The following is a 16,828-nucleotide window of genomic DNA, read 5'->3' as shown; positions in this document are numbered from 1 at the left end:
ACGATGTTTCTTGATAAAAGTTAAAGTAGAGTAAAAAGTTTAGGTAAACAGGGACTTTCTTGTTTAAGTTTGTTAATTATTGAGTAGAAATATATGATTTATTTAATCTGACTAACATTTTCTTTACAAAAAGATGGGATATATATATATGAATATTTTCTTTTTTTCTTTTTAGCTTTTCTTATTTTTTTTTAACTTTTTTCAATTTTCGACTTTTTTCATATTTTGACTTCTTTCACTTTTGCTTCGTGTGACCTCTTTATTCACTTCTATTGTCACACTACATTACACTACATCGTGAACAAACACGAAAGACGTTAGGACAAAATAAAACAAATTGTCGTCTGTGATGTACATCAAATCGATTACGACTGCCTTCTGCCAGAATCGAACTGGCGACCTTCTGCTTACTAGGCAGACGCTCTGCCATCTGAGCCAAGAAGGCACTTTTCTTGTGTGAATTGATATAGTAGGTGGAGTGCACCTTGGGATAGATGATGCTCACTGGAAATTATCGTGCAAACTCTGCGAACCGTTCATTGTTAACTATATGCTTTTCTGTTCAGCAATATCAAAATCTGTGATTGAATGCGTATTTATGCCGACGACGATATCAGCCATACTTTACAGACCTATAATTCTATTATTTATTCTACGTCTTGCTAATGCAGATACTGACGGGAGTGATAATTCAGAGTTCTAAGTAGATTTAATCCTTACTGTGCGAGGACGTCTATCTTGGTAGCTGCTTTTCATAGTCTTTTCTACGTCAGAAAAAAATTGGGGACCAATGATACTTTTCAAATCAATGCTTTATTTGTCTTTTTGTTCTTTATAAACCACTCATATTGCCTTATAGACTTCTTTATCGACCACTCATATTGCTTTATATACTTCTTTATGAACCACTTATATTGCTTTATATACACAAAAAAATAGGGATTTGGTTTATAAAAAATAGCTTTTTTTTTTATTTAAATAAAATAATAATAACAATATACAGTATTTCTTTGCTTGTAGTGTTTTAAAAGTTTACTCGACTTACCTAATGTCATCAAAATAGCATCATCTAATCTAAAAATACATCGATTAATCTCGTGGAACTCAAAAAGTTTTCACAAAAAAAAAAGCCAAGTCAAGCTCAAGGATGCAAAGACACAAGGATTCAAGGACGCAATGACTTGGGCACTCAAAGCAAAAGAAAAGACATCAGTACTTAAAACCCGAAGCGAGCACAGAAAAAAAAAAGATAGAAAGAGGCCAAAGCAAAGCAGCATTCATCTATAACAGTTATTAGCGATCGCGTATATATAGAAGTAATAGTACTTTTCTTTAGATAGACCAGAAGAAGACTAGCTAAGCTTATACCAACAAATAACGAAAAGGGAAGCAGCATGCATCTATAATAATTATGTCATGTTTTGACATGTCAATAAGATAACAGTCTTATCATTCTAAGCTAAATCTTTACAAATGAGTTTGAATAAGAATAGATCCTGATAATTACCAACTGCCCTGAACAGCCAAGTTTCACTTTCATCTCAACAGTTGATTATTTACATCAGTTTATAAAATTTTTCTTATACATGTCAAATCATATCGGTCGTAACTATCTCTTGTCATTTAATCTCAGGTCTTGCTCAAACTAATATAAATAGCCTTGGAATCTTTCTTTAATAAAAGTAATTCGACTTTAGAACTATTGTTCGGTCTCGTTAATTCTTCTTTTTCATATTTTAAATACTTAAAAACACTTCATTTTTTTTAACGAATTCTGAACTTTTGTTTAAAATTACAAAATATGGCTGACAACGATCAATCCACTCAAGTTTCCTCCCTTAATAAGAAAGGCAACCTTAATCAACAAGAAGAAGAGACATCCAGGGTCAGTGAAGACATAGAAATGGCTATCGTTGAAGAAGCTGCTTCTACCACTTCAAATGGTTTTGAATTAAAAGAAGATCCATCTATCGATGCTGTTATGGGTCTGAGGGTTACATTGACAGACCTTAGACAACAGATCGCTCGTGCTGTGGTAACTGGAGCTCCTCAAGAAGAGCTAACCAAGCTCCAGGAACAGGCAGTTAATATAAAGAACTGCATCCAGTTCTTAGATGATGCTCAAGCTTTCTGTATTACTCCTCCTACACCCGTAGGTAATGCTGTTTTCAGTCCTGGCTTCTCAAATACTGCTTTTAACACTCGGTCGGCTCATATTATCCCACCTGATCTTCCTGTCTGGCAATGGAGGGGTAATGTCTGGAGAAAAGATGCCGATGTACATGACTCCGTAGAAGACTTACTTGACACCTTCTCCCTAATCATTGAGTCAAATGGTCTATCTGTTGATTCGAGTTGGTCTCGCCTGGTCCCAATCAAGATGAACCGAGATCAACGTTCATGGTTTAACGAGGTTCTAAAAGGGCGTAGTTTGACTTGGTCTGAAGTAAGAAAGATCATTGTCAAGACCTATGCTGCACAAGACGTAGCTCAAGAATTGGAATACATGGACCAGCTCCTGTCACTTAAAATGCTTCCAACCGAGTCCATTGAAGCCTTTACAGATCGATTTCAACGTATTCGAAGGGCTGCCAAATGGGATGATGACATCAGGACCGCTTCCATTTACAAGCGTGCTTTACCAGGCTTTTTACGTCAGGAGGTCTCTCGTTCCTTGCTAAACCTTGGTCGAGATCAACAAGACTCCGTGACAAAAGTTGCTGCCAAAGCACGAATGGTCCTGTCATCAAACCTTTGTTCAGAAAGTGGCTCATCTAACCGTCAAGAATCTGGGTTAAAAATTTCCTCCTCGCCTCTCCTTTCTAAGGGAACAGAAGCATCGAAGTACAATCCAAACAACTTGGAAACCTCAAACAACCAACTTGGCAATGGTAAAAGAGTGTCTATGGGTAGTATGAAGAACAAGTTCCGCTGCGCTATCCATGGTATTGCCAATCATCCCACTGAAAGATGCAACAAGTACAAGGATTTGCTGAAGCAAAACTCTTCCTCGGTGATCACTCCTTCTGCTGCATCTAATAGATCTTTATCATTTGTGTCTGTTGCCAAGAACTGTTATCGATGTTTGGGTAATGTCCCTTGGTCCAAAGAACACGCTGCTCGCTGTCCTCGTGACAAGCCTTATCATGGTCCAACTAAGGCCATCCGTTCTGTTCGCTTGGATACTGCAAATTCCAATGGTAACAAGCCCAACCTCACCGTCACTCCTCAAGCTAGACCACAACAGGCGTCCTCCAAGGTGTCTAGTGGTGATAGCAACTTGATGGACGTGGATGACGAGGGTTATCCAGTTAGCTATGACTGTAAGAAATTAACAAAACAGAATGAAGTATTTAAAAATACTAACCATTCTTTAATTGTACCTATCACTATAGAGAACGTGAACACTATGGCCCTGGTTGATAGTGGTTCTTCTTTTAGCTCGATAGACACAAAATTTGTTAATAAATATAATATTGCAGTTGATAGAAATGTATCTGGTTCCGTTATACTTGCTACAAGTGATAATGTTAGTAAACGTTTCGGTACAACCAAATTTCCATTAAGTGTTATTTACGGTGATAATGATAAAAATCTTATTCATACATCCCATTCTTTTGAAGTCCTTCCTCTTTCCTTGGATACTGAAGTTGTAATAGGATTAGACCTAATGCACAAGTTGAACATTCTTGTTACCAACTTAGCTATCAGACATCCTAATCTTGCACCAGTTATTGACAAAGAGATTACGGATGACACACCTGAACCTAACAAAGCTCCTTTCGGTACACTTGAGCAACAAGCTCATTTCCATAATGCTATTAAACCATTTGTTGATCAAAATGCCTTAATACCAAAGAATTCATTCTGTACTGTACCCGAGTCAGTTATACGTTTAGATACTGTTAAAGGAAAAACCGCTTATCGTGCACCATATCGTACTCCTTTTAAATTACTACCAATCATGCGTGAATGTATTGACACTTGGTTAAAGGATGAAGTTATTGAACGTGCATCACCTAATTCGGATTGGAATTCTCCTTTAACATTGGCACCTAAGAAAGACTTGCTTGGTAATCTCACAGGACATCGACCCTGTCTCGATCCTCGCTTGTTAAATTCTATTCTCGTGTCAAACGATAGACATCCTATTCCAAAGATTGAAGAGATTTTCGATCAATTACAAGGATCAACTATCTTTACCACTCTTGATCTTCGACAAGCATTTCATCGATTCCAAATCTACGAACCTGATCGTGTTAAGACCACATTCACTTTTGAAGGTCAACAATACCAATTTAGAGGTTGTCCATTTGGATTGAAACATATTGCTTCCCGTTATCAGCGAGTGATTAATATTGTATTACATGATTTACCTTATGCACAGGCTTTTGTTGATGATATCATCATATTTTCCAAGTCTTATGAGGAATACATCACACATGTGCAAAACATAATTCAGAGATTAACTAAAGTGAACTTGATCCTTAATCCAGACAAATGTCATTTTGCGCAGTCTACTGTTTACTTGCTTGGTTTCTGTGTTGATGCCAAAGGGTCTCGACTCGATCCTCGTAAAGTTACAAACGCTTTGACTTGGCCTAGACCTTCATCTGGAAAAGAGATTCAACGCTTTTTAGGACTGGTAAATTATTTTAGAAAATACTTGCCAAATATTTCTGAAGTCACTGCGCCTTTGGACAAATTACGTTTCGAAGGTAAACTTGATAAACTTTGGACATCTGAACAAGAAAGTGCTTTTGAAAAAATCAAGGCATTATTGTCTTCTGCGCCACTTCTTCATCATCCAGATTTAGAACAACCTTTTTACGTTGCTACTGATGCTAGTAACTATTCAATTGGTGCTGTTCTTTACCAAGTTATCAAAAATGAGACTCGATATATCGGTTTCATGGCACGCTCACTTTCTTCATCTGAAAAGAATTATTCTACCACTAAACGTGAGCTATTAGCAGTGATATTTGCACTAAAGAAGTTTCATCCATTTTTGTGGGGTAACCCATTCACCTTATACACTGATCACAAGGCCCTGACTTATCTCCACACTCAGCCTGTAGCTAACGCTATGATGATCAATTGGCTGGATACTATACTGGATTATAACTTCAAAATCATCCATCGACCTGGTATTCAAAATATTCTGCCAGATGCTTTGTCGCGTCTTTTTGAACCTGAAAAAACGCTGGAGGGGGATAATAAAACCATCAAAACAATTGTCACTTCACAAATTATCAATTCTAACGGATCAATTCTTACATCCAGAATGATGATGCCTGCTGACTTGATGACCCCAGCACCAGAAGACAGACAAAAGCTACTCATGGATACACACTTAGAAGGACACCGTGGAGCTCAAGCAATCGTAACAGCTTTACATAGCGATGGTATTCACTGGACAAAGCTCAAGGAAGATGCACTTGAAATAATACGTAGTTGTCCTGATTGCCAAAAATTCAATATCACAAAGCACGGATACAATCCCTTAACCTCAATCTATGCTGATGCACCTTGGGATCACATCTGTATCGACACAGCCGGACCTTTCCCTACTTCAGTACAAGGTAATCAATACATCCTTCTGGTAGTGGACGTCTTTACACGATATTGTGTACTCAAAGCCTTGCCCGATAAATCCTCTCTCACTATTGCACTTGCATTAAGGAGTATCTTATCGCTCTTTGGTCGACCAAAAATTATCCAAAGTGATAATGGTACTGAGTATGTCAATGAAATCGTCAGACTGTATGTTGAATCATCCGGTATTGATCATCGTCTCATATCAGCTTATCATCCCCGAGCTAACGGTATAGTTGAACGATGGGTTGGCAAAGCAAAAAATATTTTGCACAAAAGATTACAAGGCAGAACTGAGGATTGGGACTTGTATGTTGACAGTACCCAAGAAGCCCTCAACAATACACATACAGCTTTACACGGCACACGACCTTTCTCATTGATGTTCGCAAGACGTCCCAATGAAAACAAGGATTATAATAACGTGCTGGACAAAACTAAATCGCCTGAAACAATGAAACAGTTAGAAACTAGAATTAACGAGTTTAATGACACTGTCTTACCTGCTATTCGTAAAAAAATAAAAACTTCACAAGCTGCCTCTCGAGACAAGTTCAACCAAACTCACAGAATTCTAACCGATATCCCCACTGGTAGTCAAGTCACGCTCAAGAATGTAAACCGTGTTGCAAAAAGTGATCCCCTCTACGTTGGTAATTACACTGTCAAAAGAAAAACTCAAGGTGGTTCATACGTGTTGGTTGATGCAACTGGAGCACTCTTACCAAGAGATGTACCTCCATCGCAAATAAAGGTTATTTCCCAGGAAGTATCTTTATCCAATACTGATCAATCTGAATCATACGATGTTGAGGCAGTTTTACACCATAAGGGATCACCGGGTAATTACTTATATAAAGTTCGATGGAAAGGTTATGGAGAACAAGATGACACTTGGGAACCGGCTAGTCATTTCCATGATTACAGACCGATCCCCAAGTATTGGACACCTATAAGTGAACAAGAACCAGCGCGCGAGGTTCAACTTGTTCCTAATAAAGATAGCAACCAAGAAAAGAAAAAACGTGCATCGCAATGTAACTAACTCTATCAGAAACACACATTAACACATTGACCTTCTTCCACCCAACTTTCATTAACAATACATATATGTTACCAGCAAATAACGCAATTATAAAATATTTACAAGGATAGTAAAAAATGAATTTTTTCTCATGCCTTAATATTTTTCAATTTGCACATTTGTACGCAGTCACATTTACAGACAAACATCACTTTAGCAATAAATTCCTGTTCAGGGTTTATTATCGCCTAAATGCTTTGTTCCATTCTTGAACACTATACTTTATATGTTTATATAAAGAGCCACTATACGTTATATGACTTCACCCTACCAAGCACCTATTTCTTACAACAAATAGAGCTCATCTTGACATCTCAAACCTCATTTTGACATTCAGTTAAACAAACATCTTTTTACTTGCCACATTAATTCCAGAAAAGATAATTACAACCTGGAAGGGGGCAATGTCATGTTTTGACATGTCAATAAGATAACAGTATTATCATTCTAAGCTAAATCTTTACAAATGAGTTTGAATAAGAATAGATCCTGATAATTACCAACTGCCCTGAACAGCCAAGTTTCACTTTCATCTCAACAGTTGATTATTTACATCAGTTTATAAAATTTTTCTTATACATGTCAAATCATATCGGTCGTAACTATCCTTTGTCATCTAATCTCAGGTCTTGCTCAAACTAATATAAATAGCCTTGGAATCTTTCTTTAATAAAAGTATTCGACTTTAGAACTATTGTTAGGTCTCGTTAATTCTTCTTTGTCTATTTTAAATACTTAAAACGCTTCACAGGGAGAGTTTGTTAAGGTAAGTGTTCGCTTGTAATTACAAAAATAATCTCTGAGAGGAGAAGTATTTCTGTAAGGAGGTGTAAAGAATAAAAGTAAAAATAAAATAAGACTCAAATAAAATTGAATCAAAAATGAATCCAAGTAAAACGATGATGTTTATTTGCTTTACAATTGACAGTTATTTATACCTTTACAGATATCGATAAATACATTAAATGACTATAAAAATATGAGAATATTAAATAAAAACAGGCCATTCAAGGGATAAACTTTCGATTATTGTTAGAGATGGTGGTGATAACAAATTAACGTACACTACCTCAAAAAATTGTTCATTTTGAACCGCCTTTTACACATTTCGTACTGAATCTGCTTCGCATAATCCCCAATCAGCGCTCAGCACAAACCATTATGAAACACTGCTTCTCAGCTATTTACTACACTGTAAGCATATCACGTGCTATGCGTAAATGCTGGAAAATATCCAATCAAAAATCAAAATCAAAATGAACAATTTTTTGGGTTTTTTTGAATATGAACTAAATTTACGCCTATGTTCCCAAATAACATAGGACTAACTCGTGACTGTTATCATAATTTTTACCCGTGACTACTTCTGCTATTCCAAGGCAGCCCTGGTCGATTTTGGTTTTTTTTGCTTTCCCATTGTAATCTCTCATTGCTCCATCTCGACATTTCAAGTAATGGTAAATTGCGAAATTTCAGAAACCCAACGAAATGCAATTATTTCTGCTTTAAGAAGAGGAAAGTCGTACGATGCTATCAGCAACGAGTTACATGTTTCTAAAGGGTCTATTTCGAACATTGCGAAAGAAGTAGACCATCACTCCGTATTGCAAGCAGGTCAACCCAAGAAACTTAACATATACGACGCGCGCCTTGTATTGCGCAGGTTCAATGCTGGTGCGTACAAGTCCGCAGAGCTCGCTGCCAGAGACTTAAGTGGCTTAGGTTTGGATATTTGCAGCCAGACCGTGCGAAACCTTCTTAAAAGCTCCAAATTTCAATTTCGACGAAAACCAACAGCTCTTCCTTTAACGCATTCTTCCCAAAAGGCGCTCCTTCGGTTTGCCAAGAAGCATATAGGTTGGACAGAGGAAGCCTGGAAAGGAGTAGTCTTTAGCGACGAAACAAAAATCAATCGCTTTGGTTCAGATGGTAAACAATGGGCTTGAGTACAAGAAGGAAGGCCTCTGCAGGATCACAACGCCAACCAAACTTATGAGCATGGAGGCGGTAGTATACTACTTTGGAGCTGTCTGACAGCAAACGGAGTTGGATATATCACTCAAGTGCTCGGAGGTTTAGATTCAGAGCTGTATTGCAATATTACGACGGAGGATATGCTCTCTTCATTAGAAGAATACGATATGTCAAAGGATGACATTATATTTCAACATGATAACAATCCAAAGCATACATCTAGACTAACACAAAAATGGTTCGTAGATAACAAGGTGCAGCTACTGGATTGGACAGCATATTCACCCGACTTAAATCCTATAGAGAATTTATGGAATTACTTAAAAGTCCGGCTGTATGCTTATGAAACTGCACTCTTAAGTATGAAAGAACTATTTGAACGGGTTGCAGATATTTGGTACAATGAAATTACAAAGGAATACTGCGAGCAGTTCGTATGCAGCATGCCGCAAAGACTACAACTTGTTTTAAAAGAAAAGGGCGGTGAGATTAATTATTAGCTAATAAAATAAAAAATGTCGACAAAAACCCAAAAAATTGTTCATTTTGATTTTGATTTTTGATTGGATATTTTCCAGCATTTACGCATAGCACGTGATATGCTTACAGTGTAGTAAATAGCTGAGAAGCAGTGTTTCATAATGGTTTGTGCTGAGCGCTGATTGGGGATTATGCGAAGCAGATTCAGTACGAAATGTGTAAAAGGCGGTTCAAAATGAACAATTTTTTGAGGTAGTGTATAAGGAGTTGCTTGGTTAGGGATAGAGGTAGAGGAGCAGTAGGTTCAGAGACAAAATATCCAAATTAAGAAAAATTATTCTAGCCAACTGGATCACTTTGTGACGTAGCCATCGAAGCCCATTTCGGAACCGCTACGGACACCTCACTTCTTGTAAAATAATTTTCTCTTTTTCTTTCTCTTTTTTTTTGTCTTTCCTTTTCCCTCTTTTATCGTTTCCTTTCCCGTCACCTCCTTCACCATCATACAATATGCTTCCTTCACTAAAGAGTACACCATCCAGTCGTATGGTCAGCGATTAACCTTGATTATTTCTTGCTGCGAACTCAAGTCGAGTTTACTCCACCAACGGCCAGTATCTTATCAACCCACACCTGGCTTCTTGGTTTAGACGAAAATTTTCTTTTATTAATTTATAATGAGTATATAGACAAGCGATAAAGATCATGATAGTCATACTCCAGGACAAACAAAAAGATAAAGAAGCAAAAAACACTCACAGAGCACATAAGAGCGAAAAAAGAAAAGAGGAAGGGTCTGTGGTGGCGCCAATTACTGAGCTACTCATCAACACCATGGTCTCCTCCGCATCGTGCGCTAAAATGGTTTGGCAGTGAGAGGTAGAAGCCAGAGGGCGAATCAGAGCGCTGGTCACTAGTGATCGTTGGTAGCAAAGGACTTGTCAATCCAGACTTGACCTGGCAGAGTGGCAGAGTTATACTTGATGTCGGGGTGGCAGATCTTATCAAAATGACAGAGGATCTGACAAAGAGCGGACCAGTAGGGCGGACATCGAGCAGAAGCAGCAACAGGAAGCAAGTTCAAGACATAGTCGATGTGGTGACCCACAAAACTAGTCGGAGGGACAGGTAAGCAGCACCAGAGAGCAGAAGGAACCAATGGGCAGACCATCAAGTGAGCTCGAGATGTATTACCAAAACCACAAGAGCAAGGAGAAGGCTTACCTGGGATCCAACCCATGCGCCATCTGACAAGACGAGACCGGTCAGCACGGGAGGCAGGCAAGTAGAGGATGGGGATTAATTCATATAAATTGTTCAATAATGTTAATTAGAAATGTAAAAGGTTTAATTATTTAATATTTATTTCTAAAATTTATTTTATTATATTTAATATTTTATTTTTTGTTTATTAAAATATTCTTTAATAATATTTTTTTCATTAAAATCATTCTCATTAACCCAGGAGTTTTCTGATATATCATAATCTTTCCACTTTACTAAGAATTCATAATTACCATCTTTATTTAAATTATGTTCTATTATATTTTCAATCTCATAAAAAATATTGTTTTTATTTATATCTCTAATTAAATTTAAATTTATTTTTCTTTTACTTTTACCTTTTTTTCTTTTCTTTTTGTTTATGTTATTATATTCTGGAAAATCTATATCTTCATTATTATTTATACTTATATTTTCATTAGTTTCTTCATCATCAATTATCATATTATCATCTGTATTTAAATCTGAAAAATCATTTTGTAATTCAGTCATTATTTTTATTTTTTCCATTTGTTTTATTTGGTTATTTAATACAATATCTATTAATTTTTCATCAGAAGGAAATTCAAAGTTATTTTCACACCATAATTTGTGGTGGTCTTGTGTTATAATGTTAAATGTTTCTGTAAATAATTTTATATTTTTTAATAAAAAAGCTACTTTTAATTGTAAATTAATATATTTATAGTCATCAGTTTTTAATGTTGCATTATTGTTAGAAAATCTTTTAAAAGTATTACCTAATTCACCAAATACATTTTCTATAGCAGATCGAAAACTACCAAAAACATCATTAAAATGTTTTTCTTCTATATTTAATTCTTCATTAGGTTCTTTTCTAATAGGATAGAAAAAATTATTATCATTTAATTTTATATTTTTATTTTCACAAAATTTTTCAAATTGATTAATAAATAGAGTATAACCTCCATCAACTGCTATAACATCTCTTTTATCTATTTTATTATATATTTTCATATTTAGGAACATACCCCCATCACTACTAATTCCACATAATAGACTTTCGGAAACTGAAATTATAAAATTATTAATATATGTTAAAACTTGTGTTCTTAATCCAGCTGATTTTAATTTGTAAGACCATCTTTTTTGTTGTGATATATCTGGTTTGTCATATTCTATAGTACTATCGTGTCCATCAAGCATTAGAGTAATATTTTTAAAATTAATTGGATTTTTTATTAATGCAGAGTAAACTCTTATTTTAATATTTGAAAACATATTTTTAAGGCATAAATCGACATATTTGTTTAAATGTTCATAGTTAGTAATCCAGAATTCCTTATAAAACTTAAAAAATGAAGCATAGGGTAAATTTCTTTTCATATCTTTACTTGTTATACCTGAAACTAAATGATAAATTAAGTATAAACCTTTCTCTATTTCAAAATAAGGAGAAGGATAATCTTTATTTGTATATAATTGAAGTGTTTTTAAGTATTTAAAATATGAAAAAGAAGAATTAACGAGACCGAACAATAGTTCTAAAGTCGAATTACTTTTATTAAAGAAAGATTCCAAGGCTATTTATATTAGTTTGAGCAAGACCTGAGATTAGATGACAAAGGATAGTTACGACCGATATGATTTGACATGTATAAGAAAAATTTTATAAACTGATGTAAATAATCAACTGTTGAGATGAAAGTGAAACTTGGCTGTTCAGGGCAGTTGGTAATTATCAGGATCTATTCTTATTCAAACTCATTTGTAAAGATTTAGCTTAGAATGATAATACTGTTATCTTATTGACATGTCAAAACATGACATTGCCCCCTTCCAGGTTGTAATTATCTTTTCTGGAATTAATGTGGCAAGTAAAAAGATGTTTGTTTAACTGAATGTCAAAATGAGGTTTGAGATGTCAAGATGAGCTCTATTTGTTGTAAGAAATAGGTGCTTGGTAGGGTGAAGTCATATAACGTATAGTGGCTCTTTATATAAACATATAAAGTATAGTGTTCAAGAATGGAACAAAGCATTTAGGCGATAATAAACCCTGAACAGGAATTTATTGCTAAAGTGATGTTTGTCTGTAAATGTGACTGCGTACAAATGTGCAAATTGAAAAATATTAAGGCATGAGAAAAAATTCATTTTTTACTATCCTTGTAAATATTTTATAATTGCGTTATTTGCTGGTAACATATATGTATTGTTAATGAAAGTTGGGTGGAAGAAGGTCAATGTGTTAACGTCTGTTTCTTTTAGAGTTAGTTACATTGCGATGCACGTTTTTTCTTTTCTTGGTTGTATCTTTTTTAGGAACAAGTTGAACCTCGCGCGCTGGTTCTTGTTCACTTATACGTGACCAATACTTTTGGATCGGTCTGTAATCATGGAAATGACTAGCCGGTTCCCAAGTGTCATCTTCTTCTCCATAACCTTTCCATCGAACTTTATATAAGTAATTACCCGGTGATCCCTTATGGTGTAAAACTGCCTCAACATCGTATGATTCAGATTGATCAGTATTGGATAAAGATACTTCCTGGGAAATAACCTTTATTTGCGATGGAGGTACATCTCTTGGTAAGAGTGCTCCAGTTGCATCAACCAACACGTATGAACCACCTTGAGTTTTTCTTTTGACAGTGTAATTACCAACGTAGAGGGGATCACTTTTTGCAACACGGTTTACATTCTTGAGCGTGACTTGACTACCAGTGGGGATATCGGTTAGAATTCTGTGAGTTTGGTTGAACTTGTCTCGAGAGGCAGCTTGTGAAGTTTTTATTTTTTTACGAATAGCAGGTAAGACAGTGTCATTAAACTCGTTAATTCTAGTTTCTAACTGTTTCATTGTTTCAGGCGATTTAGTTTTGTCCAGCACGTTATTATAATCCTTGTTTTCATTGGGACGTCTTGCGAACATCAATGAGAAAGGTCGTGTGCCGTGTAAAGCTGTATGTGTATTGTTGAGGGCTTCTTGGGTACTGTCAACATACAAGTCCCAATCCTCAGTTCTGCCTTGTAATCTTTTGTGCAAAATATTTTTTGCTTTGCCAACCCATCGTTCAACTATACCGTTAGCTCGGGGATGATAAGCTGATATGAGACGATGATCAATACCGGATGATTCAACATACAGTCTGACGATTTCATTGACATACTCAGTACCATTATCACTTTGGATAATTTTTGGTCGACCAAAGAGCGATAAGATACTCCTTAATGCAAGTGCAATAGTGAGAGAGGATTTATCGGGCAAGGCTTTGAGTACACAATATCGTGTAAAGACGTCCACTACCAGAAGGATGTATTGATTACCTTGTACTGAAGTAGGGAAAGGTCCGGCTGTGTCGATACAGATGTGATCCCAAGGTGCATCAGCATAGATTGAGGTTAAGGGATTGTATCCGTGCTTTGTGATATTGAATTTTTGGCAATCAGGACAACTACGTATTATTTCAAGTGCATCTTCCTTGAGCTTTGTCCAGTGAATACCATCGCTATGTAAAGCTGTTACGATTGCTTGAGCTCCACGGTGTCCTTCTAAGTGTGTATCCATGAGTAGCTTTTGTCTGTCTTCTGGTGCTGGGGTCATCAAGTCAGCAGGCATCATCATTCTGGATGTAAGAATTGATCCGTTAGAATTGATAATTTGTGAAGTGACAATTGTTTTGATGGTTTTATTATCCCCCTCCAGCGTTTTTTCAGGTTCAAAAAGACGCGACAAAGCATCTGGCAGAATATTTTGAATACCAGGTCGATGGATGATTTTGAAGTTATAATCCAGTATAGTATCCAGCCAATTGATCATCATAGCGTTAGCTACAGGCTGAGTGTGGAGATAAGTCAGGGCCTTGTGATCAGTGTATAAGGTGAATGGGTTACCCCACAAAAATGGATGAAACTTCTTTAGTGCAAATATCACTGCTAATAGCTCACGTTTAGTGGTAGAATAATTCTTTTCAGATGAAGAAAGTGAGCGTGCCATGAAACCGATATATCGAGTCTCATTTTTGATAACTTGGTAAAGAACAGCACCAATTGAATAGTTACTAGCATCAGTAGCAACGTAAAAAGGTTGTTCTAAATCTGGATGATGAAGAAGTGGCGCAGAAGACAATAATGCCTTGATTTTTTCAAAAGCACTTTCTTGTTCAGATGTCCAAAGTTTATCAAGTTTACCTTCGAAACGTAATTTGTCCAAAGGCGCAGTGACTTCAGAAATATTTGGCAAGTATTTTCTAAAATAATTTACCAGTCCTAAAAAGCGTTGAATCTCTTTTCCAGATGAAGGTCTAGGCCAAGTCAAAGCGTTTGTAACTTTACGAGGATCGAGTCGAGACCCTTTGGCATCAACACAGAAACCAAGCAAGTAAACAGTAGACTGCGCAAAATGACATTTGTCTGGATTAAGGATCAAGTTCACTTTAGTTAATCTCTGAATTATGTTTTGCACATGTGTGATGTATTCCTCATAAGACTTGGAAAATATGATGATATCATCAACAAAAGCCTGTGCATAAGGTAAATCACGTAATACAATATTAATCACTCGCTGATAACGGGAAGCAATATGTTTCAATCCAAATGGACAACCTCTAAATTGGTATTGTTGACCTTCAAAAGTGAATGTGGTCTTAACACGATCAGGTTCGTAGATTTGGAATCGATGAAATGCTTGTCGAAGATCAAGAGTGGTAAAGATAGTTGATCCTTGTAATTGATCGAAAATCTCTTCAATCTTTGGAATAGGATGTCTATCGTTTGACACGAGAATAGAATTTAACAAGCGAGGATCGAGACAGGGTCGATGTCCTGTGAGATTACCAAGCAAGTCTTTCTTAGGTGCCAATGTTAAAGGAGAATTCCAATCCGAATTAGGTGATGCACGTTCAATAACTTCATCCTTTAACCAAGTGTCAATACATTCACGCATGATTGGTAGTAATTTAAAAGGAGTACGATATGGTGCACGATAAGCGGTTTTTCCTTTAACAGTATCTAAACGTATAACTGACTCGGGTACAGTACAGAATGAATTCTTTGGTATTAAGGCATTTTGATCAACAAATGGTTTAATAGCATTATGGAAATGAACTTGTTGCTCACGTGTACCGTAAGGAGCTTTGTTAGGTTCAGGTGTATCATCCGTAATCTCTTTGTCAATAACTGGTGCAAGATTAGGATGTCTGATGGCTAAGTTGGTAACAAGAATGTTCAACTTGTGCATTAGATCTAATCCTATTACAACTTCAGTATCCAAGGAAAGAGGAAGGACTTCAAAAGAATGGGATGTATGAATAAGATTTTTATCATTATCGCCGTAAATAACACTTAATGGAAATTTGGTTGTACCGAAACGTTTACTAACATTATCACTTGTAGCAAGTATAACGGAACCAGATACATTTCTATCAACTGCAATATTATATTTATTAACAAAATTGATGTCTATCGTGCTAAAGGAGGAACCACTATCAACCAGGGCCATAGTGTTCACGTTCTCTATTGTGATAGGTACAATTAAAGAATGGTTAGTACTTTTAAATACTTCATTCTGTTTTGTTAATTTCTTACAATCATAGTTGACTGGATAACCCTCGTCATCTACGTCCATCAAGTTGCTATCACCGCTAGACATCTTGGAAGATGCCTGTTGTGGCCTAGCTTGAGGAGTGATGGTGAGGTTGAGCTTGCTACCATTAGAACTTGAAGTAACCAAGCGAGCGGAACGGATGGCCTTACTTGGACCATGGTAGGGCTTATCTCGTGGGCAGATAGCAGCGTGTTCCCTGGACCATGGAACGTTACCAGAGCAACGAAAGCATTTTTTGGTAACAGATACAAAAGACATTGGCGGATTGGTGGTAGTGGGGGAAGGGCTCACCGATGAGGAGCTTTGGCTCAACAAATTCTTGTACTTGTTGCACTTGTCTGTAGGATGATTGGCCAGACCATGGATGGCACAATGGAACTTATTTTTGACGTTACCAGGGGAAGAGGACTTCTTAGTTATACCCTGTAAGTTGCTCAACAAATGTGAGTTCCTAGGGTTGTACTTAGATGCCTCTGTTCCATTTGATGCGAGAGACATAGATAAAGACTTGACAGGGACGGAGTCTTGGCGAGGTGATGGGCTACCCTCAGAACACAAGTTGGATGACAGTACCACCCTGGCCTTGGCAGCGACTTTTGCGACAGAGTCTTGCTGATCTCTTCCTAGGTTCAACAAGGAGCGAGAGACCTCTTGCCGCAAAAATGCTGGTAAAGCTCGTTTGTATATGGAGGCAGTCCTGATGTCATCGTCCCACTTAGCTGCCCTGCGGATTCTTTGGAATCTATCAGTGAAGGCTTCTATGGATTCTGCTGGAACCATTTTAAGGGACAAGAGTTGGTCCATATACTCTAGCTCTTGTGCTACAGTAGCGGACAAAACTG

The 16,828-nt window shown here is 36.6% G+C and overlaps 5 protein-coding genes and 1 non-coding gene across 6 annotated transcripts; 2 read left to right on the top strand and 4 right to left on the bottom strand.

Annotated features, from left to right (window-relative positions):
• Nucleotides 1-372: 372 nt before the first annotated feature.
• RO3G_19156 lies at nt 373-445 on the bottom strand. The gene has a single exon. It is a non-coding gene; the product is annotated as a tRNA-Thr (tRNA).
• Nucleotides 446-1,801: 1,356 nt separating this feature from the next.
• RO3G_12677 (uncharacterized protein) lies at nt 1,802-6,640 on the top strand (the record flags this gene model as incomplete). The annotated part of the gene is made up of 2 exons (XM_067667261.1): nt 1,802-3,323; nt 3,483-6,640. 2 exons carry the CDS (start codon nt 1,802-1,804, stop codon nt 6,638-6,640), a joined length of 4,680 nt encoding a protein of 1,559 aa, XP_067523362.1.
• A 2,180-nt stretch (nt 6,641-8,820) lies between these two features.
• On the top strand, nt 8,821-9,153 carry RO3G_12676 (uncharacterized protein; the record flags this gene model as incomplete). Its single annotated transcript, XM_067667260.1, has 1 exon — nt 8,821-9,153. One exon carries the CDS (start codon nt 8,821-8,823, stop codon nt 9,151-9,153), a length of 333 nt encoding a protein of 110 aa, XP_067523361.1.
• Nucleotides 9,154-10,046: 893 nt separating this feature from the next.
• Nucleotides 10,047-10,373, bottom strand: RO3G_12675 (uncharacterized protein; the record flags this gene model as incomplete). The annotated part of the gene is made up of 1 exon (XM_067667259.1): nt 10,047-10,373. The coding sequence occupies one exon, from the start codon at nt 10,371-10,373 to the stop codon at nt 10,047-10,049; it is 327 nt and encodes a 108-aa protein (XP_067523360.1).
• Nucleotides 10,374-10,710: 337 nt separating this feature from the next.
• Nucleotides 10,711-11,584, bottom strand: RO3G_12674 (uncharacterized protein; the record flags this gene model as incomplete). The annotated part of the gene is made up of 5 exons (XM_067667258.1): nt 10,711-10,718; nt 10,756-10,800; nt 11,158-11,373; nt 11,410-11,448; nt 11,566-11,584. 5 exons carry the CDS (start codon nt 11,582-11,584, stop codon nt 10,711-10,713), a joined length of 327 nt encoding a protein of 108 aa, XP_067523359.1.
• Nucleotides 11,585-12,629: 1,045 nt separating this feature from the next.
• On the bottom strand, nt 12,630-16,790 carry RO3G_12673 (uncharacterized protein; the record flags this gene model as incomplete). Its single annotated transcript, XM_067667257.1, has 2 exons — nt 12,630-15,808; nt 15,968-16,790. 2 exons carry the CDS (start codon nt 16,788-16,790, stop codon nt 12,630-12,632), a joined length of 4,002 nt encoding a protein of 1,333 aa, XP_067523358.1.
• Nucleotides 16,791-16,828: the final 38 nt, after the last annotated feature.

Source organism: Rhizopus delemar, genomic scaffold (genome assembly GCF_000149305.1).
Source record: "Rhizopus delemar RA 99-880 supercont3.11 genomic scaffold, whole genome shotgun sequence".
Taxonomy (NCBI): Eukaryota; Fungi; Mucoromycota; class Mucoromycetes; order Mucorales; family Rhizopodaceae; genus Rhizopus; species Rhizopus delemar.
The sequence above is the reverse complement of the archived record's forward strand: the minus strand, read 5'-3'. Positions and strand labels throughout refer to the sequence as shown.